Source organism: Tachyglossus aculeatus, chromosome 2, assembly GCF_015852505.1.
Source record: "Tachyglossus aculeatus isolate mTacAcu1 chromosome 2, mTacAcu1.pri, whole genome shotgun sequence".
NCBI lineage: Eukaryota > Metazoa > Chordata > Mammalia > Monotremata > Tachyglossidae > Tachyglossus > Tachyglossus aculeatus.
In genome coordinates this window covers 78,895,811-78,920,225 of record NC_052067.1, presented here as the reverse complement: position 1 = coordinate 78,920,225, position 24,415 = coordinate 78,895,811, and the positions used below count along the sequence as shown (strand labels likewise).

The 24,415-nt window shown below is 42.1% G+C and overlaps 1 protein-coding gene across 3 annotated transcripts in view; it reads right to left on the bottom strand.

The window, feature by feature from the left end:
* The window catches only part of NHSL1 (NHS like 1), a 187,064-nt gene that overhangs the window by 125,436 nt on the left and 37,213 nt on the right, over positions 1-24,415 (bottom strand). Inside the window, exon 1 of one of the 3 annotated variants that reach the window (XM_038760197.1) lies at positions 19,695-19,733. The exons of the other annotated variants lie outside the window; for them this stretch is intronic. Coding sequence (XP_038616125.1) covers positions 19,695-19,710 — 16 coding nt within the window. The 5' untranslated portion in view covers positions 19,711-19,733. Of the gene's footprint in view, positions 1-19,694; positions 19,734-24,415 lie in introns of those variants that run through there. 3 annotated transcript variants of the gene reach the window in all.

Below are 24,415 nucleotides of genomic sequence, written 5' to 3'. Positions count from 1 at the left end.
TCTCAAAGGATGCTTTCCTCCTTCCCTAACCTTTCTTCTTCCCAGGATTTTTGGTTATCTTACCAGTATTGAGAAAGTTTGCTCCTCTGGATGGCCCCTACCTATCAACTCCTGGACTCACCTCAAAGGAACGCAGACACACATACACTCGCCCACAACCTCCACCCCCAACCCACCCACCATTTTAGTGACCCCATGATGACTTGCTACTACATCTTCAGCGGAGCAGCCAGAAACCCACAGCCACTGGCCCTCCCTGAGCACAGAACTCCTCCCTGGTGGTCCTCCTGGCTGGCACTCATGTGCAGAGCCACTGCACGGGAAAACTTCTCTGTTCCCACCGTCAGAAAGACCCTCCCCTCCACCCAAGTCTGTGGAGAAACTTTTTCTAGCTTCTCCAGAGGATGACTCCAACTGGGACTCCCCTCCAGGGGAGCAGAACTGGGCTCAATATTTCTTTCTGAGGTCAGTCCTTTCCCACACCTACAAATTTTTGTGCCACAGCCTTCACTTTTCACACTGGAGTGTTGTTGGATCTTCAAATAACTTAAGAGTACCGTCTTTCACTTAGCATAATACTTACCTTGTATATTAACTTCCATAGGTGGCTTGCCACCCTTAGACTTTAAAAAAAAATCCTCTTCCCTCTTCTCCACTCCTCTTTACTTTCTGTTAGTCTTATTTTAAAAAGGTAATAAATAATGTCATGTGTTTAACATTAGCTCTTTGTCTTTGCTCTGCCATGTTTAAACAAGAAAGCAAATAAAGCCAGCTGTATAAGCAGCACACAAATCAATGTAATCCCTCTACAGCCTCTTCCTCTTGATCCTTATTGACTTATGGGGGCAAGCCTATAGCTGTGAAGCTGCATTTCATTTAATACCATTCTACAGGGGGATTTTTTTTTTCCCAGGAGTTGCTCATTTGGGGAAGCAGGGGTTAAACAAGAAAAAGGAAAAAAAAATTAGTTGAAATAGCAAAGCCATTTGGCAGTCGAAACATTATTATCATTAGCTGTAAAATAGAGGCTATAATTATGCATTTTGGGGTTTTCCTCCCAGGCAGCTGCCACAGCATCAAAATCTGAAAACATGGAAGGAGAGATGATGTGCCAGTACAGGGATAAAATTGGGGTGGCTGGTACCCTCAAGTACTATTAGAGCAAAGCCCTTTCTTTCACATCTCTGAATAACAGCTCAATTTTAAGCTCAAATTCAATGGCAAATTCAAGCACAGTCCCAGTAGGATTACCGTAGTGTTATATCATATTAATTCAATTTCCATTTGAACGGAGGAAAGTCATTGGTTAGTTTATGTCAGTCACTACTCTACTTGGTAAATTTAAAGCCCAGCAGTAAGCGCTCCGTTCTCTCACTGCTACGTGATTATTTTCTCCAGTGCTTTGTCAAAAGTTTAGCAATATTTCAAGACCTACAGGGCAAGAGTTTCCTTAAAAACAAACAACATTTTGAAATCCTACATACTTGATAGTTTGGGTAATGAAGGGAAAATAGGAGGCCAAATCTTCAAAAATTGATTTGTCTGGTGTGGAGGACGTGATGTGTCAAGAAAAGGAGCGCCATCTACCGGATTTTCATTCAATCATATTTTCATTCAATCGTATTTATTGAGCGCTTACTGTGTGCCGAGCACTGTACTAAGCGCTTGGGAAGTACAAGTTGCCAACATATGGAGACGGTCCCTACCCAACAGCGGGCTCACAGTCTAGAAGGGGGAGGCATGTGTGTCAGCACAGTGTTTACTTTCAATTCCAGATCACATTTCTGCATTTTGGGATGTTTTGGGGAAAAATTTAGTTTAAAGACTCTTGTCACCTGTGTCGTTCATGGCTAACTTTCTAATTTTAGAGCAATTTAAAATTTATTCATACAGCTTTATCACTTGCTGAGCACCCACTTCATTCATTCTAAGATGGATCATAAAAGCTTCATCTGTTCCCTAAGTACTTACATATAAATTCAACAGCCCGCGCCAGATGAGATGATTAAGTTAAGGAGAAACTAGATATTTTGTTTGGTGCAGAGGGGAGGAAAAAGCCCTTAAAATAGGAGGGTCTTATCTCTGAAAAACTTCAGGGAAAGAATAAGCTTACAGAAGGAATGTGAAATTTTGAGATAGGCCTTTTGGAGACGATTTATTTCTTAAACATTCTTCTAATTGGCAGACTGTAAGTGGGAGATGGAGCAACTGCAAATGCCAAGGGGAAGGAAAAGAAAGAAACAAGGGGGATGGGTTAGGTTGTAGACTAGGCGGAAAGAAGGCTGAGATAAGCAGCTGGAGGAAGAGAACAGAGGCAGAGAATAGTTCCAAATTTGGCATAGTTCTGAAAAAGTGGAAAGGATGCGGGGACCCTGAGGCCGAGGTGGGGTGGGAGGAGGGGGAGGGAAAGTGAAGGAGTAACCTCCTTTTCAGACAACTCACCAGCAACTCCTGCTAAAGGCATTTGGGGATGGGAAGGGAAAATAGTTTAGCTTCAACATGGCATAAAACCCATCTGAAGAACTGAAGCACATCAGAGGAAATGTACTTTTTGAAAGAATTATGCTAGCTGTAGTCCTAGCAGACACCGCCTAGGGAAGGAACAGACCAGAGCACAAAAAAGTGCACAGCCGAACAATGGGAAGACAAAAGGAGGGAGCAGTTCAAATGAATGATATTTCAATCCAAGATAAAAGGCATCCCCTTATAATAAAGATAGAAAACTCCAACCCATTATACAGAAGGAAGCCAGTGGAAACGCTGTGTGAAGAAGCCCCTGTATTCCTGTTTTTTAAGGCATGTCTTCTAGTGCATTAACATACCTTTTCAATCCCTATTCATTCATCATCATCATCATCATCATCAATCGCATTTATTGAGCGCTTACTATGTGCAGAGCACTGTACTAAGTGCTTGGGAAGTACAAATTGGCAACATATAGAGACAGTCCCTACCCAACAGTGGGCTTACAGTCTAAAAGGGGGAGACAGAGAACAAAACCAAACATACTAACAAAATAAAATAAATAGAATAGATATGTACAAATAAAATAAATAAATAAATAAATAAAGTAAAAAATTCACTTGCCATTCACAGCTTTTTCTGAAGATGCTTTCTGGATCCCAAGAGGGGTAAAATGTATAATGAAAACCCTCCTCTAACTGTGGAATTCACCAAGTAATGAGTCAGACATCCAGAATGTATGGATGATTTAGCTGGTGTTTTCCAATATACTGCTGAGCATTTGGGAAATGGAATTCAGACTCCAATTCCCCAACTTTATCACTGACCGCTTGAGGTTCTCATTTAACAGACTTTCAAGAATGGCTGCCTCACATTACCCTTCTCAGAACGTTCAGTCATCCGATTCAGGGGAAGATTTGAAACAGAATATTCCACTTGTTTTCCTTCCTACTTAGGCTGTGAGCCCCTTGTGGGACTGGACGTTCCACCTGCTTGTCTTGAATCTATCCCAGTCCTTAGTACAGAGCTTGGCATTAATAAGAGCTGAACGAATCTTAATTATTATTATGAAAACTAAGTTGCCTGTAAGTTACATTAGACTTACAGGTAAAATTAAACTTGGGAAACTATTTGGCGGAAGTAGCAGGGCCTTCCGAGGCATGAGCGACTGTGGGAGAAGTACGGCAGATATGAACTCAGGCCACAAGTCTAGGGCCAGAGACTACCGGGAACATCATCATCATCATCATCAATCGTATTTATTGAGCGCTTACTATGTGCAGAGCACTGTACTAAGCGCTTGGGAAGTACAAATTGGCAACATATAGAGACAGTCCCTACCCAACAGTGGGCTCACGGTCTAAAAGGGGAAGACAGAGAACAAAACCAAACATACTAACAAAATAAAATAAATAGAATAGATATGTACAAGTAAAATAAATAGAGTAGTAAATATGTACAAACATATATACATATATACAGGTGCTGTGGGGAAGGGAAGGAGGTAAGAAGGGGGGGGGATGGAGGGGGGACGAGGGGGGGGGGGGGGAGAGGAACATCCGGAGGAGGGAGAAGAATGGGGCAATCCAGTTATCATATTGAACATACCCCAGAGAGGACTATGTTGTTGGAAAGGGCATCAGGAAAATTGGGAGATGAAGGTTGTAGGCCCAGTTCTGCCTACAGCCGGCTAATGTGGGAGACCGCAATGCAGTATGCAATGTGCTGCCCATCTGCTCACCTAATTGTTTGTGATGCTCCAAACCCCAGTAGAAACATGACTGACAAGCACTAGAGAGTGCGGGGGGAGTTGTGCAAATCACAAGCACTAGACTCAATTCTTTCACACACGCTTTCATTTCCAAAGTCTCATCCGAGGATCACCTACCGTTCCTGACAGGAGAATCCATCCAAATGGACCCAAACCCACCACCAGCAGTTCCGTTCTCACCATCACAAACCTGGCTAGAAAGGTATGGGAAGTGCTAAAAGTTTTTAGCTAGAGTACAACAATTTGAATGGCTTTGTAGGTGAGCTTGGCGAAGCTGGCTTGAAATGGATGGAAAACCACTCGATGAAATAAGGTCTTCACATCTAGCTTCTGGGTGTTGCACAGACTTCTGGCATGGGACCAAAACTTGCATAACATAAGAACCATAGGGAAAAAGAAATAAACACCTCAAATTTCCTAAGGAGAAAAATGTCACGGCAAAAATCTTAGGATGAGTCTTAAATGGATCACTGCCAGAATCTTGGTTCAAAAATCCAAATTGGAGTGCATTTGCTTCATTATGGTAAACCTACCTGGAACATAGTACTATGTGAGCATTTTAATAACCTAAGCTCTTTTTGTTTAATATCATCATCATCATCATCATCATCAATCGTATTTATTGAGCGCTTACTATGTGCAGAGCACTGTACTAAGTGCTTGGGAAGTACAAATTGGCAACATATAGAGACAGTCCCTACCCAACAGTGGGCTCACAGTCTAAAAGGGGGAGACAGAGAACAAAACCAAACATACTAACAAAATAAAATAAATTGAATAGATATGTACAAATAAAATAAATAAATAAATAAATATTCTATTCCAGTTCTTGGAAGTCTAAGATACATGAAGAAACACGCCTTCTCTGACTTTGGCCAATTAGCCTCAGCTAAGACAAAGTATGCTTTCAGGCCAGTTGGTGGCCAGCGATCTACGGTCACCAGAGGCAACCTGTAATTTGGAGACAGTTCTGAGGTAGCTACTTCTTAGACAGGTAGTTCTAGCTATTGGATATGGCAACCCATTAAATATCCACGAAGTAATGCTTACTTGTGCAGTAAGGAACTGGTTAGAAAATGGGGTCTCTCAGTTCCTTTGAAAAATGAATTTAAAGTCTGAGGAAATGATTATTCATGTGAACAATACTAGTTAGCTTTAAATCTCCTAGAAGCCATGCAGCATATGTAACCTCTGTATTCATTCATTCATTCAATCATATTTATTTTGTGCTTATTCATTCAATCGTATTTATTGAGCGCTTACTGTGTGTACAGCACTGTACTAAGTGCTTGGGAAGTACAAGCAGAATGTACAAGTAGAGAAGCAACGTGGCTGAGTGGAAAGAGCCCAGGCTTGGGAGTCAGAGGTCGTGGGTTCAAATCCCGGCTCCGCCAATTGTCAGCTGTGTGACTTTGGGAAAGTCACTTAACTTCTATGTGCCTCAATTACCTCATCTGTAAAATGGGGATTAAGATTGTGAGCCCCATCATCATCATCAATCGTATTTATTGAGCGCTTACTATGTGCAGAGCACTGTACTAAGCGCTTGGGAAGTACAAATTGGCAACATATAGAGACAGTCCCTACCCAACATTGGGCTCATGTGCGACAACCTGACCACCTTGTATCCTCCCCAGCGCTTAGAACAGTGCTTTGCACATAGTAAGCGCTTAACAAATGCCATCATTATGATGATTATTATTACAAATCAGCAACATATAGAGACGGTCCCTACCCAACAACAGGCTCACAGTTTAGAAGGGAGAGACAGACAACAAAACAAGTAGACAGGTGTCAATACCATCAGAATAAACAGAATTATAACTATATGCACATCATTAATAAAATAAATACAGTAATAAATATGTACAAATATATACAAGTGCTGTGGGGAGGGTAAGGGGATAGGGCAGAGGGAGGGTCTCGGGGCCCAAAAGAAAAACAGGACATAAAGGCAGCCATTACCAAATTGGAAACAGACAGGGGAAAGCCTAGCTGCAGATCAGACCATTCAGAATAATAAATAATATCAAATAATGATAATAATAATAATAGTGACAATAGCAATAACAAAAATAAATAATGATATTTGCTAAGACCTTACTACATGCCAAGTACTGTACTAAGTGTTGAGGTAGATAGAAGATAACCAAGTCAGACATGGACACTGTCCCACCTAGGGCTCACAGCTGAAGTAGGAGGAAGAACATCATAAAACTAGATAACTGGCCACCCTACTGTCAGGTTACACCTGGGCCCTTCAATCCTGACATCGGAGTGGCTGCTGATGGCCCACAAGAATGCCCGATATTCTTAGGACCCTTTCCACCACCATCAAAAAAGGCAGTACCTGACAAGGGGCTCACGGATAACCACATACCTACACCTACAAAATAAATAAAGGCATACATAAAGGCACACAGCCATATCTGTACCAGAGGGACCACACCAGCTGAAAACCCCGTCAACTAAAGCAGGCCACATGACCACCATATCTGAAATCCAATTAAGGTTTTTTTTAAATGATATTTTTGGTAAACACTTGCCAGGTGCTGTTACTAAGTGGTGAGGCAAATACAAGCTAATCAGACTGACACAGTACAAGTCCCATATGGAGCTCACAGTTTTCATCCTCATTTTTACAGATGAAGCAACGGACGCACAGAGAAGTGCAGTGACGTGATTTGCCCAAGGTCAGAGCCAGGATTAGAACACAGGTCCTCTGATGCCCAGACCCATATGCTTTCCTCTAGGCCATGCTGCTTCCTGGGCTCATTGGGGCCTTAAGTATCTGGTCTCCACAGAAATACCTTGTGACCCAAATTTCACTTTTCACAGAGATTTGACTCATGGCATTAAAGGAAATCAGAGGTAAAGTCTAATTACTTACTCCTAGGAACAAGGCAATATGGTCGCATTTCTCCTAATGCTGCCTCAATAGGCCTGAGCTGGAAACAGACACCACACAGTGAGCTGCTCGGGGTAAGTAGCAAACAGGACGGCAGAAAAAGGCAAATGTTCTTCAAGCACAGAAATCTAGAAGGGTCTTTTCCACTTTTGAAAAGACTGGGAGACAGAATTGGAAGGAAAGTGAAATTAACAGGTGATACCAACAAAAATAGCTGCCTGGAAGAAACCTTGGGTATACAATATGAATCAAAGGCATATCATCTATTTGTAAAGGTCTTAAAGAGGGATGCTTCATCTCCGACAGACACAACACCATCATTGGGTCTATTCAAAAAATCCATGCCATGAAGAGTCAAAAAAAAAAAGGAAATATGAGAGAATTGAGACCAAAGCAAATTAAAGAATGAAAAAAATCATATTTAGCCAAATTTCTTACATTCGACATCAAGGCTCCCAAATAAAGTGACTTTTAATATTTCCGTTTGTAGCAACTAGCTTTCAGTGGATAGCACTAAGATAGCACAAGTCCAAAATATGGGTATTTTATCCAGGTAATTATTCAACCTAAGCATTAGAAGAGCCCGAGACACAATTTTTAATTTTATTTAGAATAAGCACCAGGTATTTCCCTAAATATGCCCGCACTAAATCCTTTAACTATTTGTGGACTCAGGTGAAGAGATCTATTTCCTTGTGTAACATCAAACTCCCTAAAATGTACGTTTTAAAAATCCCAATGGCAATTTTCTAAGAATTCAATGTTGCCCTTCCGTCAGTACACTAATTTTATAATTACAGCATTTCATCAGTACTTACTATATTGTAACCATTGGAGAAGATACTAGGTTATAAAATTGGACATAATCCCCAACCTTATAGGGCTCACAATTTATTTTGTCTCCATTTTACAGAGGAGGAAGCTGAGGCCCAGGGTGGCTAAGTGTCTTGTCCACGGTCACATTATAGCAGTGTGGATTAGTGGAAAGAGCCTGGGCTTGGGAGTCAGAGGACGTGGGTTTTAATTCCGGCTCCACCATTTGTCTTCTGTGTGACACTTAACTTCTCTGTGCCTCAGTTACCTCATCTGTAAAACGGGGGTTAAGACTGTGAGCCCCACGTGGCTCACAATATGATTACCATGCATCACTTAGAACAGAGCTCAGCGCTTAGAGCAGTGTTTGGCACATAGTAAGCACTTAACAAATACTATTATTATTATTATTATTATTATTATTATTATTATTATTATTATTATTACCCCAGCACTTAGAACACTGTTTGGCACACAGTAATCACTTAACAAATGCCATCATTTATTATGATTACCCCAGCACTTAGAACAGTGCTTGGCACATAGTAAGAGCTTAACAAATACCATTATTATTATCAATCAATCAATCCATCGTATTTATTGAGCGCTTACTGTGTGCAGAGCACTGTACTAAGCGCTTGGGAAGTACAAGTTGGCAACATATAGAGACAGTGCCTACCCAACAGTGGGCTCACAGTCTAAAAGGGGGAGACAGAGAACAAAACCAAACATACTAACAAAATAAAATAAATAGAATAGATATGTACAAGTAAAATAAATAGAGTAATAAATATGTACAAACATATATACATATATACATTATATAATTATATAATTATAATTATATATAATATATAATATAATATAGATAATAATATATGTATTATTATTATAGGACAGTGATGGAGCTGAAATTATAACTCAGACCTCTTGACTCCCAATCCCATGCTCCTTCCCAAAACCACAATGCCACACAAAATGCAATGTCCACTCATCCCACTAATTTCTACAGTCATTACAGAAATGATTATATTCCCTTTAAACAGTTCACTGACTACTACTGAATGTTACAGAGAATTAGGACTGTTGCTGTCTTGACAATGACTTGTGTTTCCGCCTACAGCAGAGATACCATCCCTATGTGTCTACCAAATCGGTTATAGGGTACTCTCCCAAGCATTTAATACATTTCTCTGCACTCAATAAGTGCTCAATAAATACCACTGACTGATACTTGATTACCATCACAAGTCAGATACATACTGGTCTCCTTTCCTCTGGCAAGCACTCAAAATAAAACCACTGCATTGAAAAAATGGTATATGGTGGCCCCGTCAGCCTCATATATTAAGTGTAAATGTTCTGCAGGAATGTTTCCAGAGCGTAAATCCTTGTTTCAATCATTGCAGCAACAAGCATTTGTTCTGGGACAGTGAAGACAGCCAAACGTTTTCCAAATGTTGCCACAAGGCCAGCTGGTCCCCATCCCTGTGTACTTTATTGGCCAAGAACGCTCAGGGAATGTAAATGGCTGCCTGAAGGAGATGTTTCCAAAACCACATAAGTAATTAGGATGACACAATATGTGTGTTTGGCAAAATCTCTCTGGCGATCAAAATGCACCTGTTCAAATGATTTCAAAAATATCTGTACAATCCTGCAATATTTAGGTTCCAGCAGGAATCTTATCTCCAAGGGCCTCTTTATTTAGCAACTCCCAAACCCATGGAAACCCAAACAAATTCCACTGTCATGCGCAGTGCTTTTTGGGGCAAGAAAATTTGCTTCTTTCCGCAAATCCTGGATCTAGGATCCAGCACACCTGCACTTAATTCTTATTGGTAGAAGTTTATATTCACACATTTTAGTCAGATTAAGACTCTTGTTTAGCTTTCTTTCACAGAGTCCTTTTGTGAAATCTAAGTCCGTCTCTCACACAGAAAAACTTCTCACAAATACATGTGCCTAAAATTATACAACCTCGAAATTACTATCGTTGTTGGAGAAAGCCAACCCAATTAAAAATAGTTCCATTAAGGTTGAATTTTTATTAGTAAATTGTCCAGATAATTCTGCTCCCAAAATAGTATGGCATCAGGATATTTCAGGAAAGAACACTGGGGGTGGGGGCAAATTTAAAATATTCCAGTAATTGAGACCAAAGGAAACTGGAGTGGTTGGATTATCTGGGCAGAGAGATTAAGATAGAACAGTCCTGGGGATTTAGACTGAGATTCCATCCGGAGATGAACATGTTTGGCTACGTACAGGCATCAGAAAAATGAACTAATATTTTAAATAGAAAAATCTATCTGCTTCAGAAAGATCTAAAATACGATATTAAAAAATTTGGTAAGTGACATAATTAAGTATGACACGAGGTTCCTGCAACCTAGGACTGATTTACTACAAACATTACCTTACTCTCCTAGAATATCAATGGATTCTAGCTAAATTATCTTCGGATGTATTCTATGTACATCCCCCTTAAAGTGGAAGTTCTTCAAGTCCCCATATTGCACATATTTGTCAGTCAATCGAATTTATTGAGGGCTTACTGTGTGCAGAGCACTGTACTAAGTGCTTGGAAGAGTATAATATAATAATTTAACAGATACATTTGTATGCTCCCTATGTGCCCCATAAAATTATCTGTGTGGAATAAACACTTGATAACGCTTGCTACTACTACTGCTACAAATAATAAAAATAATGGAGGAGCATGGCCTAGTGGAAACAGCAAGGGTCCAGGAGTCAAAGGAACTGGATTCTAATTCTGGCTCCGAGACTTCTCTGCTATGGGGCCTTGGGCAAATTACTTAACTCCTCCTGCCTCAGTTATCTCACCTGTAAAATGGAATTAAATCCTACTCCCTCCTACTTAGATTGAGTCCCAGTAAGCACAGAGAATGTGCCAAACCTGATTATCGTGTATGTACCCCAGTTCTTAGTACTGTGCTTGGCACATAGTAAGTGCTTAACAAGTATCTTAAAAAATAATGAACGCCATTAACACTGAGAGTGCAAAATAATATCCTAAAATACCTTTTAGAAGTTGGATTAGGATTCCAGCCAATGACCAAATGATGAAAAGTAAATGTATCTGTGCATCATTCCAATAGTTTCAATATAAACGGTGCCAGGGCAAAGCATTCTTTCACAATCACATTTATTAAACATGTACTGGGTGCAGGGCACTGTACTACGCGGTTAGGAGAGTACAAACATCAAGATAAAAGACACATTCCCTGCCCACAATGAGCTCACAATCTAGAAGGCATTTATATTTATATTTTGAATTTATATTTCACAGAGGAAATATAAATTACATTTAGTATAGGAAATTTTATGAGCACTGGAAGTTTGTTCTCTCCAGAACATTCCAGAGCTTTTGGTAGCTGTTTTCTTTGAAATAGAGCATTTTGGTATTTTTTTCCGGGGAATCACTTTGGTTTTACCTTTCCTATAGAGCCCAACCTTCTAATTTGGTCAATTTCAACTAACCACACCAGCTTCTTGTGGCCAGGGAACTGTTTCTTTACATTTTGAGGATTTGCAGTATTTTTTATGGGTAATCACTTTGGTTTTACCTTCCCGCATGGAGCCCAACCTTCTAATTTGGTCAATTTTATCTAACTAGTCCAGCTCCTTGTGGGCAGCGAACATATCTGCTAACTCTGTTACACTGTACTCTTCCAAGCTCTTAGTACAGTGGCTCTACACATAGTAAACACTCAATAAATATAATTAACTATACCTTCCTTTCAATCAACCAATCAATCGTATTTATTGAGCACTTACTGTGTGCAGAGCACTGTACTAAGCACTTGGGAAGTACAAGAAGTTTCAATTGGGAAGTTTCAATTCACTATCTTGGTTTTAAATGCTGCTTCTTGGGGATTTTCCAGGAGGGTCTTTAGCACATTCCATGACAGGCACTAGTACAGAAAAGCAATCGCTCTCCCACTCTTTGGCCTCTCTCCCCAGATGTTGCTGATCTTGTCTTGAAACATTCACATTCTGCCCCCGTAATTTTCCTCTTCCTATCCAAAAGGGGTGGGTCTAGCTGTAGGTTCAGTCAACACCTTTCTTTTGGCACTTACTACATGCCAAACTGTCCTAAGCGCTGGGGGAAATGCAAGTTAATTAGGTCAGACACAGCTCCTGTACCACATAGGGTTCACAGTCTGAGTAGGAGGGAGAGCAGGAATTTAATCCCCATTTTACAGTTGAGGAAACTGAGGTGGAGAGAAGCTAAGTGACTTGCCCAAGGTCACAGAGCAGGCAATTGGCAGAGCCAGATTAGTACCTAGATTGCCTCCCGTCCCCATGCTCTCTCCACTAGGCCATGATGTTTCTCATTAGTCTTGTCCATGGATGACTCCCAGAGTTGATTTTCAGTATTTCCCTACAATTCATTCACTCATTCATTCAATCGTATTTATTGAGCGCTTACTGTGTGCAGAGCCCCGTACTAAGCGCTTGGGAAGTACAAGTCAGCAACATATAGAGACGGTCCCTACCCAACAACAGGCTCACAGTCTAGAAGGGGGAGAGAAATACTCTAATAGCTTTTGATCCATCTATCCCTTAACAATGCCATGTTAATACATATTCTCTTCCAAAAGCCACTTAATCCAATTGTGATCATCTCAGCGTGAATAGTGCTGCTTAAAGATGAAGACCTTTGCAAATCCCCTTGAGCTGAATCAGTAAGAGACCTGGCAGATAGGTCTGAAAGTCATGATTCCCCCAAATTACGCAGTTTACTTTTTCAGGCTCTCTCATGAAATATGGGCCCTCACCCCCTTTGTCCTGCAAAAGCTATTTACTGCTCAGACAGGCTCCATAGATTATTTTTGGCTCCACTTGCCCTAGCTTTTCTAATAGAAAAAGGGAAGATGTATTTCCTTTCCTACCTCCACCTCCGGCTGATGATGATGACATGATGCGCTGCTCAGTAAATTGCCTTTATCACACCGCTCCATCTGCCTTCGTCTCTCGAATATCACCTTATAAATAAATGTGTGTCCAGACTACTGATCACATCTTCAATAGCTGGACTGTGTTCGCTGTTGTTCATGTGAGACCGGCCCTCCCAATGGACAATTACTGAATCTGGGGGACTGGAGGAGGGGAAGCGCAGACGGAAAAGCAAAAAGACAAGTAACTGCAAAGGGGGCAGGGAAAAGAAGTTAAACCTTTCAAAAGAATAATTTAATAGATAAAAGGCCAGGGCCTTGCCTAGTGTCTACTCCTCTAATTACTCAGTTTATTGTGCACAGATCTTTCTTTGTTCCACTACATCAGAACAAGCATCACCTCTATAAAGCACGTTTCAAAAAACAAGTCACCTTGTACTTTGGAAAGTCATTTTAAATTCATCAGGAAAACTAAGCATACCGTGCAACATTTTCACTATGCCTCACACTGTAAAGGTGTTTCTGGGACAGCGTCTTTTATTCCAGCAAGACTACAGTTGCTTTTGGACGGGAAAATAAGTGGAGAAAGGTTTTCAAGAGAAACAAAGGAAATGAAAGCCTAGACTATTTTAGTTCATTAAACTGCTCTAATAGTTCGAAAATGTGAGGACTCTCCAACATATTTATTAAGACTGTTAGTTTAAACCATGGGCTAAGCAAATTAAAATGTCCCCAGGCAGCTGTGTATCACTGCATAACAACATAATGCAATTTAAAACAGGGGGAAGGGAAGAGGGAAAATGAACAACCAGGCTCACAGAATTTAATGCTGCTCAGTTGTGGCAAATGCCTGCCTGAATCAAACCCTAAAAGGAGGAGAATAAAGGCTGGTGTCATGAACTATTCCAGGCCATGGAAATACAATCAGTATTTCTGGGGCAATTGACCTCTGATTCTTTTTTAAGTCTATTAAAATTCCACCATGAATCCAAAAGGGAGGCAGTAATTGCTGGCTCACCGCAATTTCTCCCTCACTAACCCCAGTCCACCTCTTCCCCGTGTCTCTGTTGTACCAGGGCTCGGCATATTAAAAAAGAAAATCACCTTCATCCATCAAATGCTACTGGTCCAGCTAGGTTTGGAAAACGCACTTGTTTCGTCACATCATAGGAAATCTGTTTCTGGTTCCAAACATTTCTGAATGTTGCCAAGGAAAGAATCCCTGGAATGCCCTTGCATGAGGAGCACACGCGAGACAACTGGTGAGCAGGTCTATATCCTCTTAGTGCGGGGTGACGGGGGCGGTGGAGAAAGGCTGCATTTCAAATACAAACCATTCTCTGGGGAGTAATAAGCACATGCCTGAAATTTTTCATGGTTAGCATCTCAGGCATAGCTCTTCGCTAATATTAGCCCTTGAGGCTTCCCCACAATCTGTGGTGGTGAAGCTGAAAGGGACCCAGAAAACGCTCTACAGTAGTAAACCCACTAACGGTCAGTGCCCACTTACCTCTCATTAACAGAGTGACCTGCCTTGCCATGGAGGAGTAAGAGGGGTAAGACTGAGCAAACTCGATTTTATTTGTAAAAGAAAACCCCTCTCATTTTTAGAATATTATATTTAAATCTTCAGACACGCAAAAGCGTATTTCCAGAGATGGCAGCAATGCACAGATACTAAACATCTAACGTCAGTCAATCAATCTTATTTATTGTTTACTGTGTGCAGAGCACTGTATTAAGCGCTTGGGAGAGTACAATACAACAATAAGCAGACACATTCCCTGCTCACAATGAGCTTACAGTCTAATAATAACAATAATAATAATTACGGTATTTGTTAAGCGCTTACAATGCACCAGGCACTGTTATAAGCACTGGGGTAGATACGAGTTAATCAGGTTGGACACAGTCCCTGTCCCACATGAAGTTTACAGTCTCAATCACTATTTTACAGATGAGCGAACTGAGGCACAGAAAAGTTAAGTGACTCACCCAAGGTCACAAAGAAGACAAGTGGCAGAGCCGGGATTGGAACCCAGTTCCTTCCAACTCCCAGGCCTGTGCTCTACGGGTGTCTTCAGTTTTGAAAGTCTCAGAAATTCTGTGTGTGGCACAGAGCGAATTAAAAATGACCAATGCACCCAACTACCTCCTCCACTCCTCTATTCAAATTTCATGGCTAAAGGGGCTATTGAGCATCAGTGACTATGAGAAGAGGTTCATTCATTCATTCAATCATATTTATTGAGCTCTTACTGTGTGCAGAGCACTGTACTAAGTGCTTGCAAAGTACAATTTGGCAACAGATAGAGACAATCCCCACCCAACACTGGGCTCGGGTTCCCTGCAGGGAAGGTTCTGCTCTTCTGGAAATGAGCTTGGGGCACTAAAGTTGATGGTGGTGGCTGCTACTAAAGGAGCAACCTAATTCAGAAGGAACATCTTGGCCAATGAGGCGATTAAAAATTGGAATGAGCTACTAAGGGGAATGTGAAGTCTCCACTCCCAGACACCTTTAGAGGAAAGAACACACATCATCCACCTTGGCTAATTTAGTCTTTCACCAGCTGAGAGAAGAGGAACAGGACCAGCTGATCACTTTAATTCTAATGGGAGGTAGGGTGGTCCAGTGGGAAGAAGCCTGGGATCGAGAGTCGAGGCAGGTTTAAAAAAAATGTATTTGTGAAGTTCTTACTATGTGCCAGGCATTGTACTAAGCGCTGGGGTAGATATGAGCTAATCAGGTTCGACATTGTCCATGTCCCATATGGGGCTCATGGTAGTAATCCCCATTTTACAGATAAGAAAATGGAAGCACAAAAAAGTTAAAGTGACTTGCTCAAGGTCAAGGTTTGCTATACAAATGGTATAGCAGGGATTAGAACCCGAGTCCGAAGACTTCCCAGGCCCACGTTCTTTCCACTAGTTCACGCTGCTTCTTGAATCTAGGGTCTAAACCCTAGCTCTGCCAGTGAATTGCTGTGTGACCTTGGGCAAGTCACCTATCCTCTCTGCATCTGTTTCTTCATTAATAAAATAGGAAGAAATACTGGCAATCTGCATCTTCTGGATTATAACCCCAAATGGGACGGGGGCTGTGCTCAACCTGATTATTCACTCTCTCCTTGTGGATAGGGATTGGGTTTATCAATTCTATTGTACTGTACTCTCTCGGATGCTTAGTACAGTGCTCTGCACACAGTAAGTCCTCTATAAATACCACTGATTGACTGAATTCCAAAACGGAGGGCGGTGGGTTTTTTGCTATTGTTTTTTAAGGGGTTTTTTTTTTTGCATTTAAGCGCTTACTATGTGCAAAACACTGTTCTAAGTGCTGTATTTGTTAAGCACTTACTATGTGCCAGGCACTGTACTGAACACTGGGGCAGATATAAGCTTCAGGTTGGACACAGTCCATATCACACATGGGGCTCAAGAGTCTTAATTCCCCTTTTACAGATGTGATAACTGAGGCACAGAGATGTTGAGTGACTTGCCCAAAGTCACCCACGAGATAAGTGGTAAAGCCATGATTAGAACCGAGGCCCTTCTGACTCCCAGGCTGATAATAATAATAATAATAATAATAATAATGGCATTTATTAAGCACTTACTATGTACAAAGCACTGTTCTAAGCGCTGGGGAGGTTACAAGGTGATCAGGTTGTCCCATGGGGGGCTCACAGTTTTAATCCCCATTTTACAGATGAGGGAACTGAGGCACAGAGAAGTGAAGTGACTTGCCCAAAGTCCCACAGCTGACAGTTGGTGGAGCCGGCATTTGAACCCATGACCTGTATATATGTACATATGTTTGTACATATTTATTACTCTATTTATTTATTTATTTTACTTGTACATATCTATTCTATTTATTTTATTTTGTTAGTATGTTTGGTTTTGTTCTCTGTCTCCCCCTTTTAGACTGTGAGCCCACTGTTGGGTAGGGACTGTCTCTATATGTTGCCAACTTGTACTTCCCAAGCACTTAGTACAGTGCTCTGCACACAGTAAGCGGTCAATAAATACGATTGATGATGATGATGATGACCTCTGACTCCAAAGCCCCTGCTCTTTCCACTGAGCCACGCTACTCTATCCACTAAACCACACTGCTTCTCTTTGGGACATTCCTTTTTTGTAGCTCTTAATGTGTTGTAATAAATTGAGGAAATGGAGAACAAGGGCAAGGTGAAAGGGTTGAGAGATTGTATGGTTGTCCCATAAATCATCAGAAACACAGATCACTTGCTAAGAATATTTAAATGAATGCACCATAATTGGGTAGCAAAGGTGATCTGTAGCCGACTGACTTTCGACAGAAGCCAAAGGTGTATATGCTTCCAGCAGTCAGACAGTACATGCTCCCACAGGCTGGGCCAGTTTGAATGTTTCCCAGTTGGGAAGCACTCCAGAATTTGAGTGGTTGTGGGTTTAATGGCTATGTTAAATCTCACTAGAAAAACCAGAACCCAGGGGTGACCTTAAAGATTCATTCATTCATTCAATCGTATTTATTGAGCGCTTACTGTGTGCAGAGCACTGTACTAAGCGCTTGGGAAGTACAAGTTGGCAACATATAGAGACGGTCCCTGCCACACAACAAGCTCACAGTCTAGAAAGCTACAGATGAGTGACCATAACACTACTATATATAATTTCAGTGCAATGGATGGAAAATTAGAATTTGGGATGAGGTGAGTTTTGGGGAGGGGTGGTGGAAGCATCTGGTTATGCTGGGAACTAATAGGAAAGGATGGAAGGAGGAAGGGGGATTCATATCTTTGGTGTTTTGATGGATTTGTTCGGGGCTTAAAAAATCAGACAGCCAAAGGCAACAGCAACAACTACATTTCTTCAAAGTAAAATGTCCATTGTATTGGAAAACTGATTGGACCTCCTACTAAGCAACAGCGGGGAAGCTGCTAGTCATAGCAACATGCAAATTCAAATGCTAGCTTTCCCTAGAGCTCTCTAATTCAAACAGAACAATACAAAGCAATAAGCCCTTGAACCCACAGTACCAGGGGGCAGCCCTGCAATTCAGTCTTAGCCAAGGCTGTTCTGCTAGTTTTACTTCTATCGCAATAGGCAACCCCAAGCAATCCATATAAAATTTTCATCATGGAAATCACAAGAGCACAAAAATGCCAAAGCCGGAAGATGTTGAGAAAAAAAGTACGGAATCAGCTTTGCCAAAATCGTTACTGCACAGTTCTGATTATAGCATATGTGTCAATGTTTAAAGTATCATCAAATCATCGAGTAAATTTTAACTTTTCTTGATTCCTCAAGTTGCTAAGGAAACTGTGAAGGCTCTATTACATTGACAGATTCTTCCATAATGGAATTGTTAAGGGAATGGGTGGAGATACTGTATCACATTGGAATTTCAAAAAACCCACCCTATGACTACACCACTTTTCCATCCAACATTAGAAGTCCCTTAGTATTATCAACTCACAACATGAATTTCAATTGCAGCATTTTAATGTCAGTTAAATGAACACGCCCCTTGTGCCAACTTGCATCAGCCTTCAGTTTGGCATTGTGCACAACACTGTGACATCAAGAAAACAATCCACATTTGCATATGCTCCTGTGAACGGTCACATCATAAATATTTCTAAGATAAGTGTATTTGGAACATGATTTTCTCTCACATACGAAGTTGCTTAAGAGGTGACTTCCATTACACTATTTGCTGTGAGCTAAACAGATATCTATTTTAATTAGTCACTTGGGGGTATGTGTTAGGCAATAACATTTTTTTTGAAGAGTTAAGAGTTCTTAACGGACAATAGTTTAGAGCACAGAAATGAAATGTAAAAATGTTCGCTTTGACCAACAACCAATAGACATATCAAAATGGAACACTTTCTGATCAAAACAAAATTTTAAAGCACATTTTAGTGCACAGTTTAAATAACCTGTAAGGACAGTGAAGCTAGGTTTTGTCTCATTGCAAAACTAGTAGTCAATGTGCCGCAGCACAAATTCCGACAGCATCAGAAGTTGAAAATTGGGCAAAAGTTTCCCAACCGGATTCTGACCTATTGTAAGGTTTAAACAAATCTTTCACTTTGTTCCCTTCTTTTCCCAGGGAAATTACATTTTAACGTGCCAACCCCATAATCCATAGACAGTAGGTTTTCAATCACCTAAATTCAGTAAACTTGACATGAGCAAACAGAAAGATAAGTTTTAGAGGAAGGATAAATATATGGACCAGAAAAAAAAAATTCTCTTCACCTAGCAGTAAGCCCACATTCACATATCATATATACTAAACATACAAATCCTATTACACGTTGCATTCCATGTTATATTAACTGGGATCTGCAGCAGACAACATCTACGCAAAAAATTTCACGTTTCCCCAATCCTCACACAAAGGAATGCTTACCAATTTTCTTCCCTGCCCAACCCCCTTCTCGGCAACCCACTCCAGGATTTTTAAATTCGGGAATTGCTGAATACAAATACTTCACGATAAAAAATGGTTTCTAAATTTCCATAATCCAAATACCAGCTTTTGAACATTATCTCTGAACGCACAACACAACCACATAGTGTGTTGTTCTTTTGCCTGAAGAAAATCCTGTATCCCAAAAGAGAATTCAAGCCTTGCAGCTGTGCGTCTTTTCCCTGTTGTAACAGAAAGAACAATGATTCGTTTTCCACTATCTCGTTGACAAAGTTCCATCAAATGGTGTTTTTAATGGAGCTGTCACCACAATACAAACTCATTCACCACCTGACAGCTCAACTGAAAGTAACCGCAGCCCCCCAAATTGTTCAAGAAGCCCCTCACCTTTCAGACAAAACATTCTGAGGCAGTTCCATGAAGAGGGAAGTGCTCTGCTTTTCTAGTGCAGGGTGCAGTGCTAGGTACAGCTGTTCCCCAATCCACAATATTCAGCAACACAGCCAGACAAGCATGGCAGCAAGCCAGCTCCTGCTATTACAGGAAGCTACTGCCCAATCCACTGCTTTTTGAACTACAAGGCTGACACCTCCCTGTCATTTCCTCCCCCCATTACCTACTCCAAAAAAATAAAAAATAAAAAAACACCCTCCCCTGGGCTCTCTCCCCACCCAAAAAGGGCACTGTGCTTCTTTTAGTCCAGCCAAAGCCAAAATTCAAATTGTTTTGCCCTAGCGGTCACTGTTTCCACACAATTAACAGAACGTCTACCTCAGCCTAATTGAATTGTTCACTGTGAATGACTAATCAATCAATCAATCAATCGTATTTATTGAGCGCTTACTGTGTGCAGAGCACTGTACTAAGCGCTTGGGAAGTACAAGTTGGCAACATATAGAGACAGTCCCTACCCAACAGGGGGCTCACAGTCTAGAAGGGGGAGACAGAGAACAAAACCAAACATACTAACAAAATAAAATAATTTATTTATTTTACTTGTACATATCTATTATAGAATAGATATGTACAAGTAAAATAAATTATATCTATTATAGAATAGATATGTACAAGTAAAATAAATAAATAAATAGAGTAATAAATAAGTACAAACATATATACATATATACAGGTGCTGTGGGGAAGGGAAGGAGGTAAGATGGGGGGAGAGGGGGACGAGGGGGAGAGGAAGGAAGGGGCTCAGTCTGGGAAGACCTCCTGGAGGAGGTGAGCTCTCAGCCGGGCCTTGAAGGGAGGAAGAGAGCTAGCTTGGCGGATGGGCAGAGGGAGGGCATTCCAGGCCCGGGGGATGACGTGGGCCGGGGGTCGATGGTGGGACAGGAGAGAACGAGGCCTAACGGTGAGGAGATTAGCGGCAGAGGAGCGGAGGGTGCGGGCTGGGCTGGAGAAGGAGAGAAGGGAGGTGAGGTAGGAGGGGGCGAGGGGATGGACAGCCTTGAAGCCCAGGGTGAGGAGTTTCTGCCTGATGCGCAGATTGATTGGTAGCCACTGGAGATTTTTGAGGAGGGGAGTAACATGTCCAGAGCGTTTCTGGACGAAGACAATCCGGGCAGCAGCAGGAAGTATGTATTGAAGTGGGCAGAGACACGAGGATGGGAGATCAGAGAGAAGGCTGATGCAGTAGTCCAGACGGGATAGGATGAGAGCTTGAACGAGCAGGGTAGCGGTTTGGATGGAGAGGAAAGGGCGGATCTTGGCAATGTTGCAGAGCTGAGACTGGCAGGTTTTGGTGACGGCTTGGATGTGAGGGGTGAATGAGAGAGCGGAGTCGAGGATGACACCAAAGTTGCGGGCTTGTGAGACGGGAAGGATGGTAGTGCTATCAACAGTTATGGGGAAGTCAGGGAGAGAGCAGGGTTTGGGAGGGAAGACAAGGAGTTCAGTCTTGAACATGTTGAGTTTTAGGTGGCGGGCAGACATCCAGATGGAGATGTCCTGAAGGCAGGAGGAGATGCGAGCCTGGAGAGAGGGGGAGAGAGCAGGGGCAGAGATGGAGATCTGGGTGTCATCAGCGTAGAGATGATAGTTGAAGCCGTGGGAGCGAATGAGGTCACCAAGGGAGTGAGTGTAGATCGAGAACAGAAGGGGACCAAGCACTGAACCTTGGGGAACCCCCACAGTAAGGGGATGGGAGGGGGAGGAGGAGCCTGCAAAAGAGACTGAGAAAGAACGACCAGAGAGATAAGAGGAGAACCAGGAGAGGATGGAGTCTGTGAAGCCAAGGTTGGATAGCGTGTTGAGGAGAAGGGGGTGGTCCACAGTGTCGAAGGCAGCTGAGAGGTCGAGGAGGATTAGGATAGAGTAGGAGCCGTCGGATTTGGCAAGCAGGAGGTCATTGGTGACCTTTGAGAGGGCAGTTTCCGTGGAATGTAGGGGACGGAAGCCAGACTGGAGGGGGTCGAGGAGAGAGTTGGTGTTGAGGAATTCGAGGCAGCGCGTGTAGACAACTCGTTCAAGGAGTTTGGAAAGGAATGGTAGGAGGGATATGGGGCGATAACTAGAACGTGCGGTGGGGTCAAGAGAGGGTTTTTTTAGGATGGGAGAGACAGGGGCATGTTTGAAGGCAGAGGGGAAGGAACCAGTGGAGAGTGAGCGGTTGAAGATGGAAGTTAAGGAGGGGAGAAGGGATGGAGCGAGATATTTCATAATGTTTCTCTCATTCTAGAAAGCATAACTACTCTCTCCTATGAGTTCAACTCATATCATATCTAAATATGTTAAACACTTTCTCCCAAAATAAATCGCAGAAAAAACTTGCTTAATTGGACTCTGATTATTCCCCCAAAATCCTTTACAGAGGTCTATACTTTTCAACCCTTTAATTTTGAATGTGATTTTCTCATTTACAATTTAAAAAATTAATGTAACCAGATATCAATACAGAGAAGCAGTGTGGCTCAGTGGAAGGAGCGTGGGCTTGGGAGTCAGAGGTCATGGGTTCTAATCCTGACTTTGCCACCTGTCAGCTGTGTGACTTTGGGCAAGCCACTTCACTTCTCTGTCCCTCAGTGACCTCATCTGTAAAATGGGGATTAAGACTGTGAGCCCCATGTGGGACAACCTGATTACCTTGTATAGCCCCAGCACTTAGAACAGTGCTGGGAACATAGTAAGTGCTTAACAAATGCCATTATTATTATTATTATATCCAGCCTAGGCTTGGATCAAAACTAGTTGGATACACTAATATGAAAACATCCAAAGAATGAAAAAATTTGCAATTCAGGCCATTTGATCACTTCCAGATGAAGGAAAAAAAAACCACTCAAACTCAGTGACCAATTTCGCAGAAGACTCCAAATAAGTCTATTAAATACCTTTCATTAGAGAATGGGTTATTCACAGTGAACATATTTCCGTGTTCCAGTGGTTGTCATTTAAAGACTCTCCAATGAGTACTGAACATAGCAATCTAGTTCTCAATCAATAGTATTTATTGAGTACTTACTATGTGCAGAGCCTGTACTAAGCAATTCATTCATTCAATTGTATTTATTGAGCGCTTACTGTGTGCAGAGCACTGTACTAAGCGCTTGGGAAGTACAAGTTGGCAACATATAGAGACGGTCCCTACCCAACAGCGGGCTCACAGTCTAGAAGGGGGAGACAGACAACAAAACAAAACATATTAACAAAATAAAATAAAGAGAATAAATATGTACAAATAAAATAGAGTAATAAATATGTACAAACATATATAAATATATACAGGCAATTGGGATAGTACAATACAAAAATAAACAGATACATTCCCTGACCACAAGGAGCTTACAGTCTAGATGGGGAGGCAGATATTAATATAATTATGGATACGTACATAAGTGCTCTGGGGCTGAGGGAGGGGTGAACAAAGGGTGCAAAGGCGACACAGAAGGGAGTGGGAGAAGAGGAAATGAGGGCCTACTAAGGGAAGACCTCTTGGAGGAGATGTGCCTCCAATAAGGTTTTAACTGTGGGGCGAGAGATAGTCTGTTGGACAAGAAGAGGGAGGGCATTCCAAGCAGGATATAGCCAAGGGGTCGGTGGCGAGATATATGAGATCAAGATAGATGAGCTCAAAGTACGGTGAGTAAGTTAGCATAAGAGGAGCAAAGTGTGCTGGCTGAATTGTAGTAAGAAATCAGAGAAGTAAAATAGGAGCAGTCAAGGTGATTTAGTGCTTTAAAGCTAATGGCAAGGAGTTTGTGTCTGATGATGGAGGTGGATGGGCAACCACTGGTGGTTCTTAAGGAGTGGGGAAACATGGACTAAACAATTTTTATAGAAAAATGATCTGGGCAGCAGAGTGAAGTATGGACTGGAATAACTAGGAATGGGGAACAAATGTGGACAAAATGTGGAAGTGAACCAATTACCAGATATACCAATGGCACCATTTTCATTAAAAAATATTTGATACAACATGGATGGTTGCTCACCCACAACAAAGATCGGCCTCTTTTCACCCAGTGATAGCCCTGCCTGGATAGAGACACTGTTCTTTCTGGCAACTGGGAGATGGGTTTCTGCTGGTCTCAGCTCCGCAACATTGCCAAGATCCGCCCTTTCCTCTACATCCCAACCGCTACCCTGCTCATTCAAGCTCTCATCCTATCCCGTCTGGACTACTGCACCAGCCTTCTCTCTGATCTCCCATCCTCGTGTCTCTCTCCACTTCAATCCATACTTCATGCTGCTGCCCGGATTATCTTTGTCCAGAAACGCTCTGGACATATTACTCCCCTCCTCAAAACCCTCCAATGGCTACCGATCAATCTGCGCATCAAGCAGAAACTCCTCACCCTGGGCTTCAAGGCTGTCCATCCATCCCCTCGCCCCCTCCTACCTCACCTCCCTTCTCTCCTTCTACTGCCCAGCCCGCACCCTCCACTCCTCCACCACTAATCTCCTCACCGTACCTCGCTCTCGCCTGTCCCGCCATCGACCCCCGGCCCACGTCATCCCCCGGGCCTGGAATGCCCTCCCTCTGCCCATCCGCCAAGCTAGCTCTCTTCCTCCCTTCAAGGCCCTGCTGAGAGCTCACCTCCTCCAGGAGGCCTTCCCAGACTGAGCCCCTTCTTTCCTCTCCCCCTCGTCCCCCTCTCCATCCC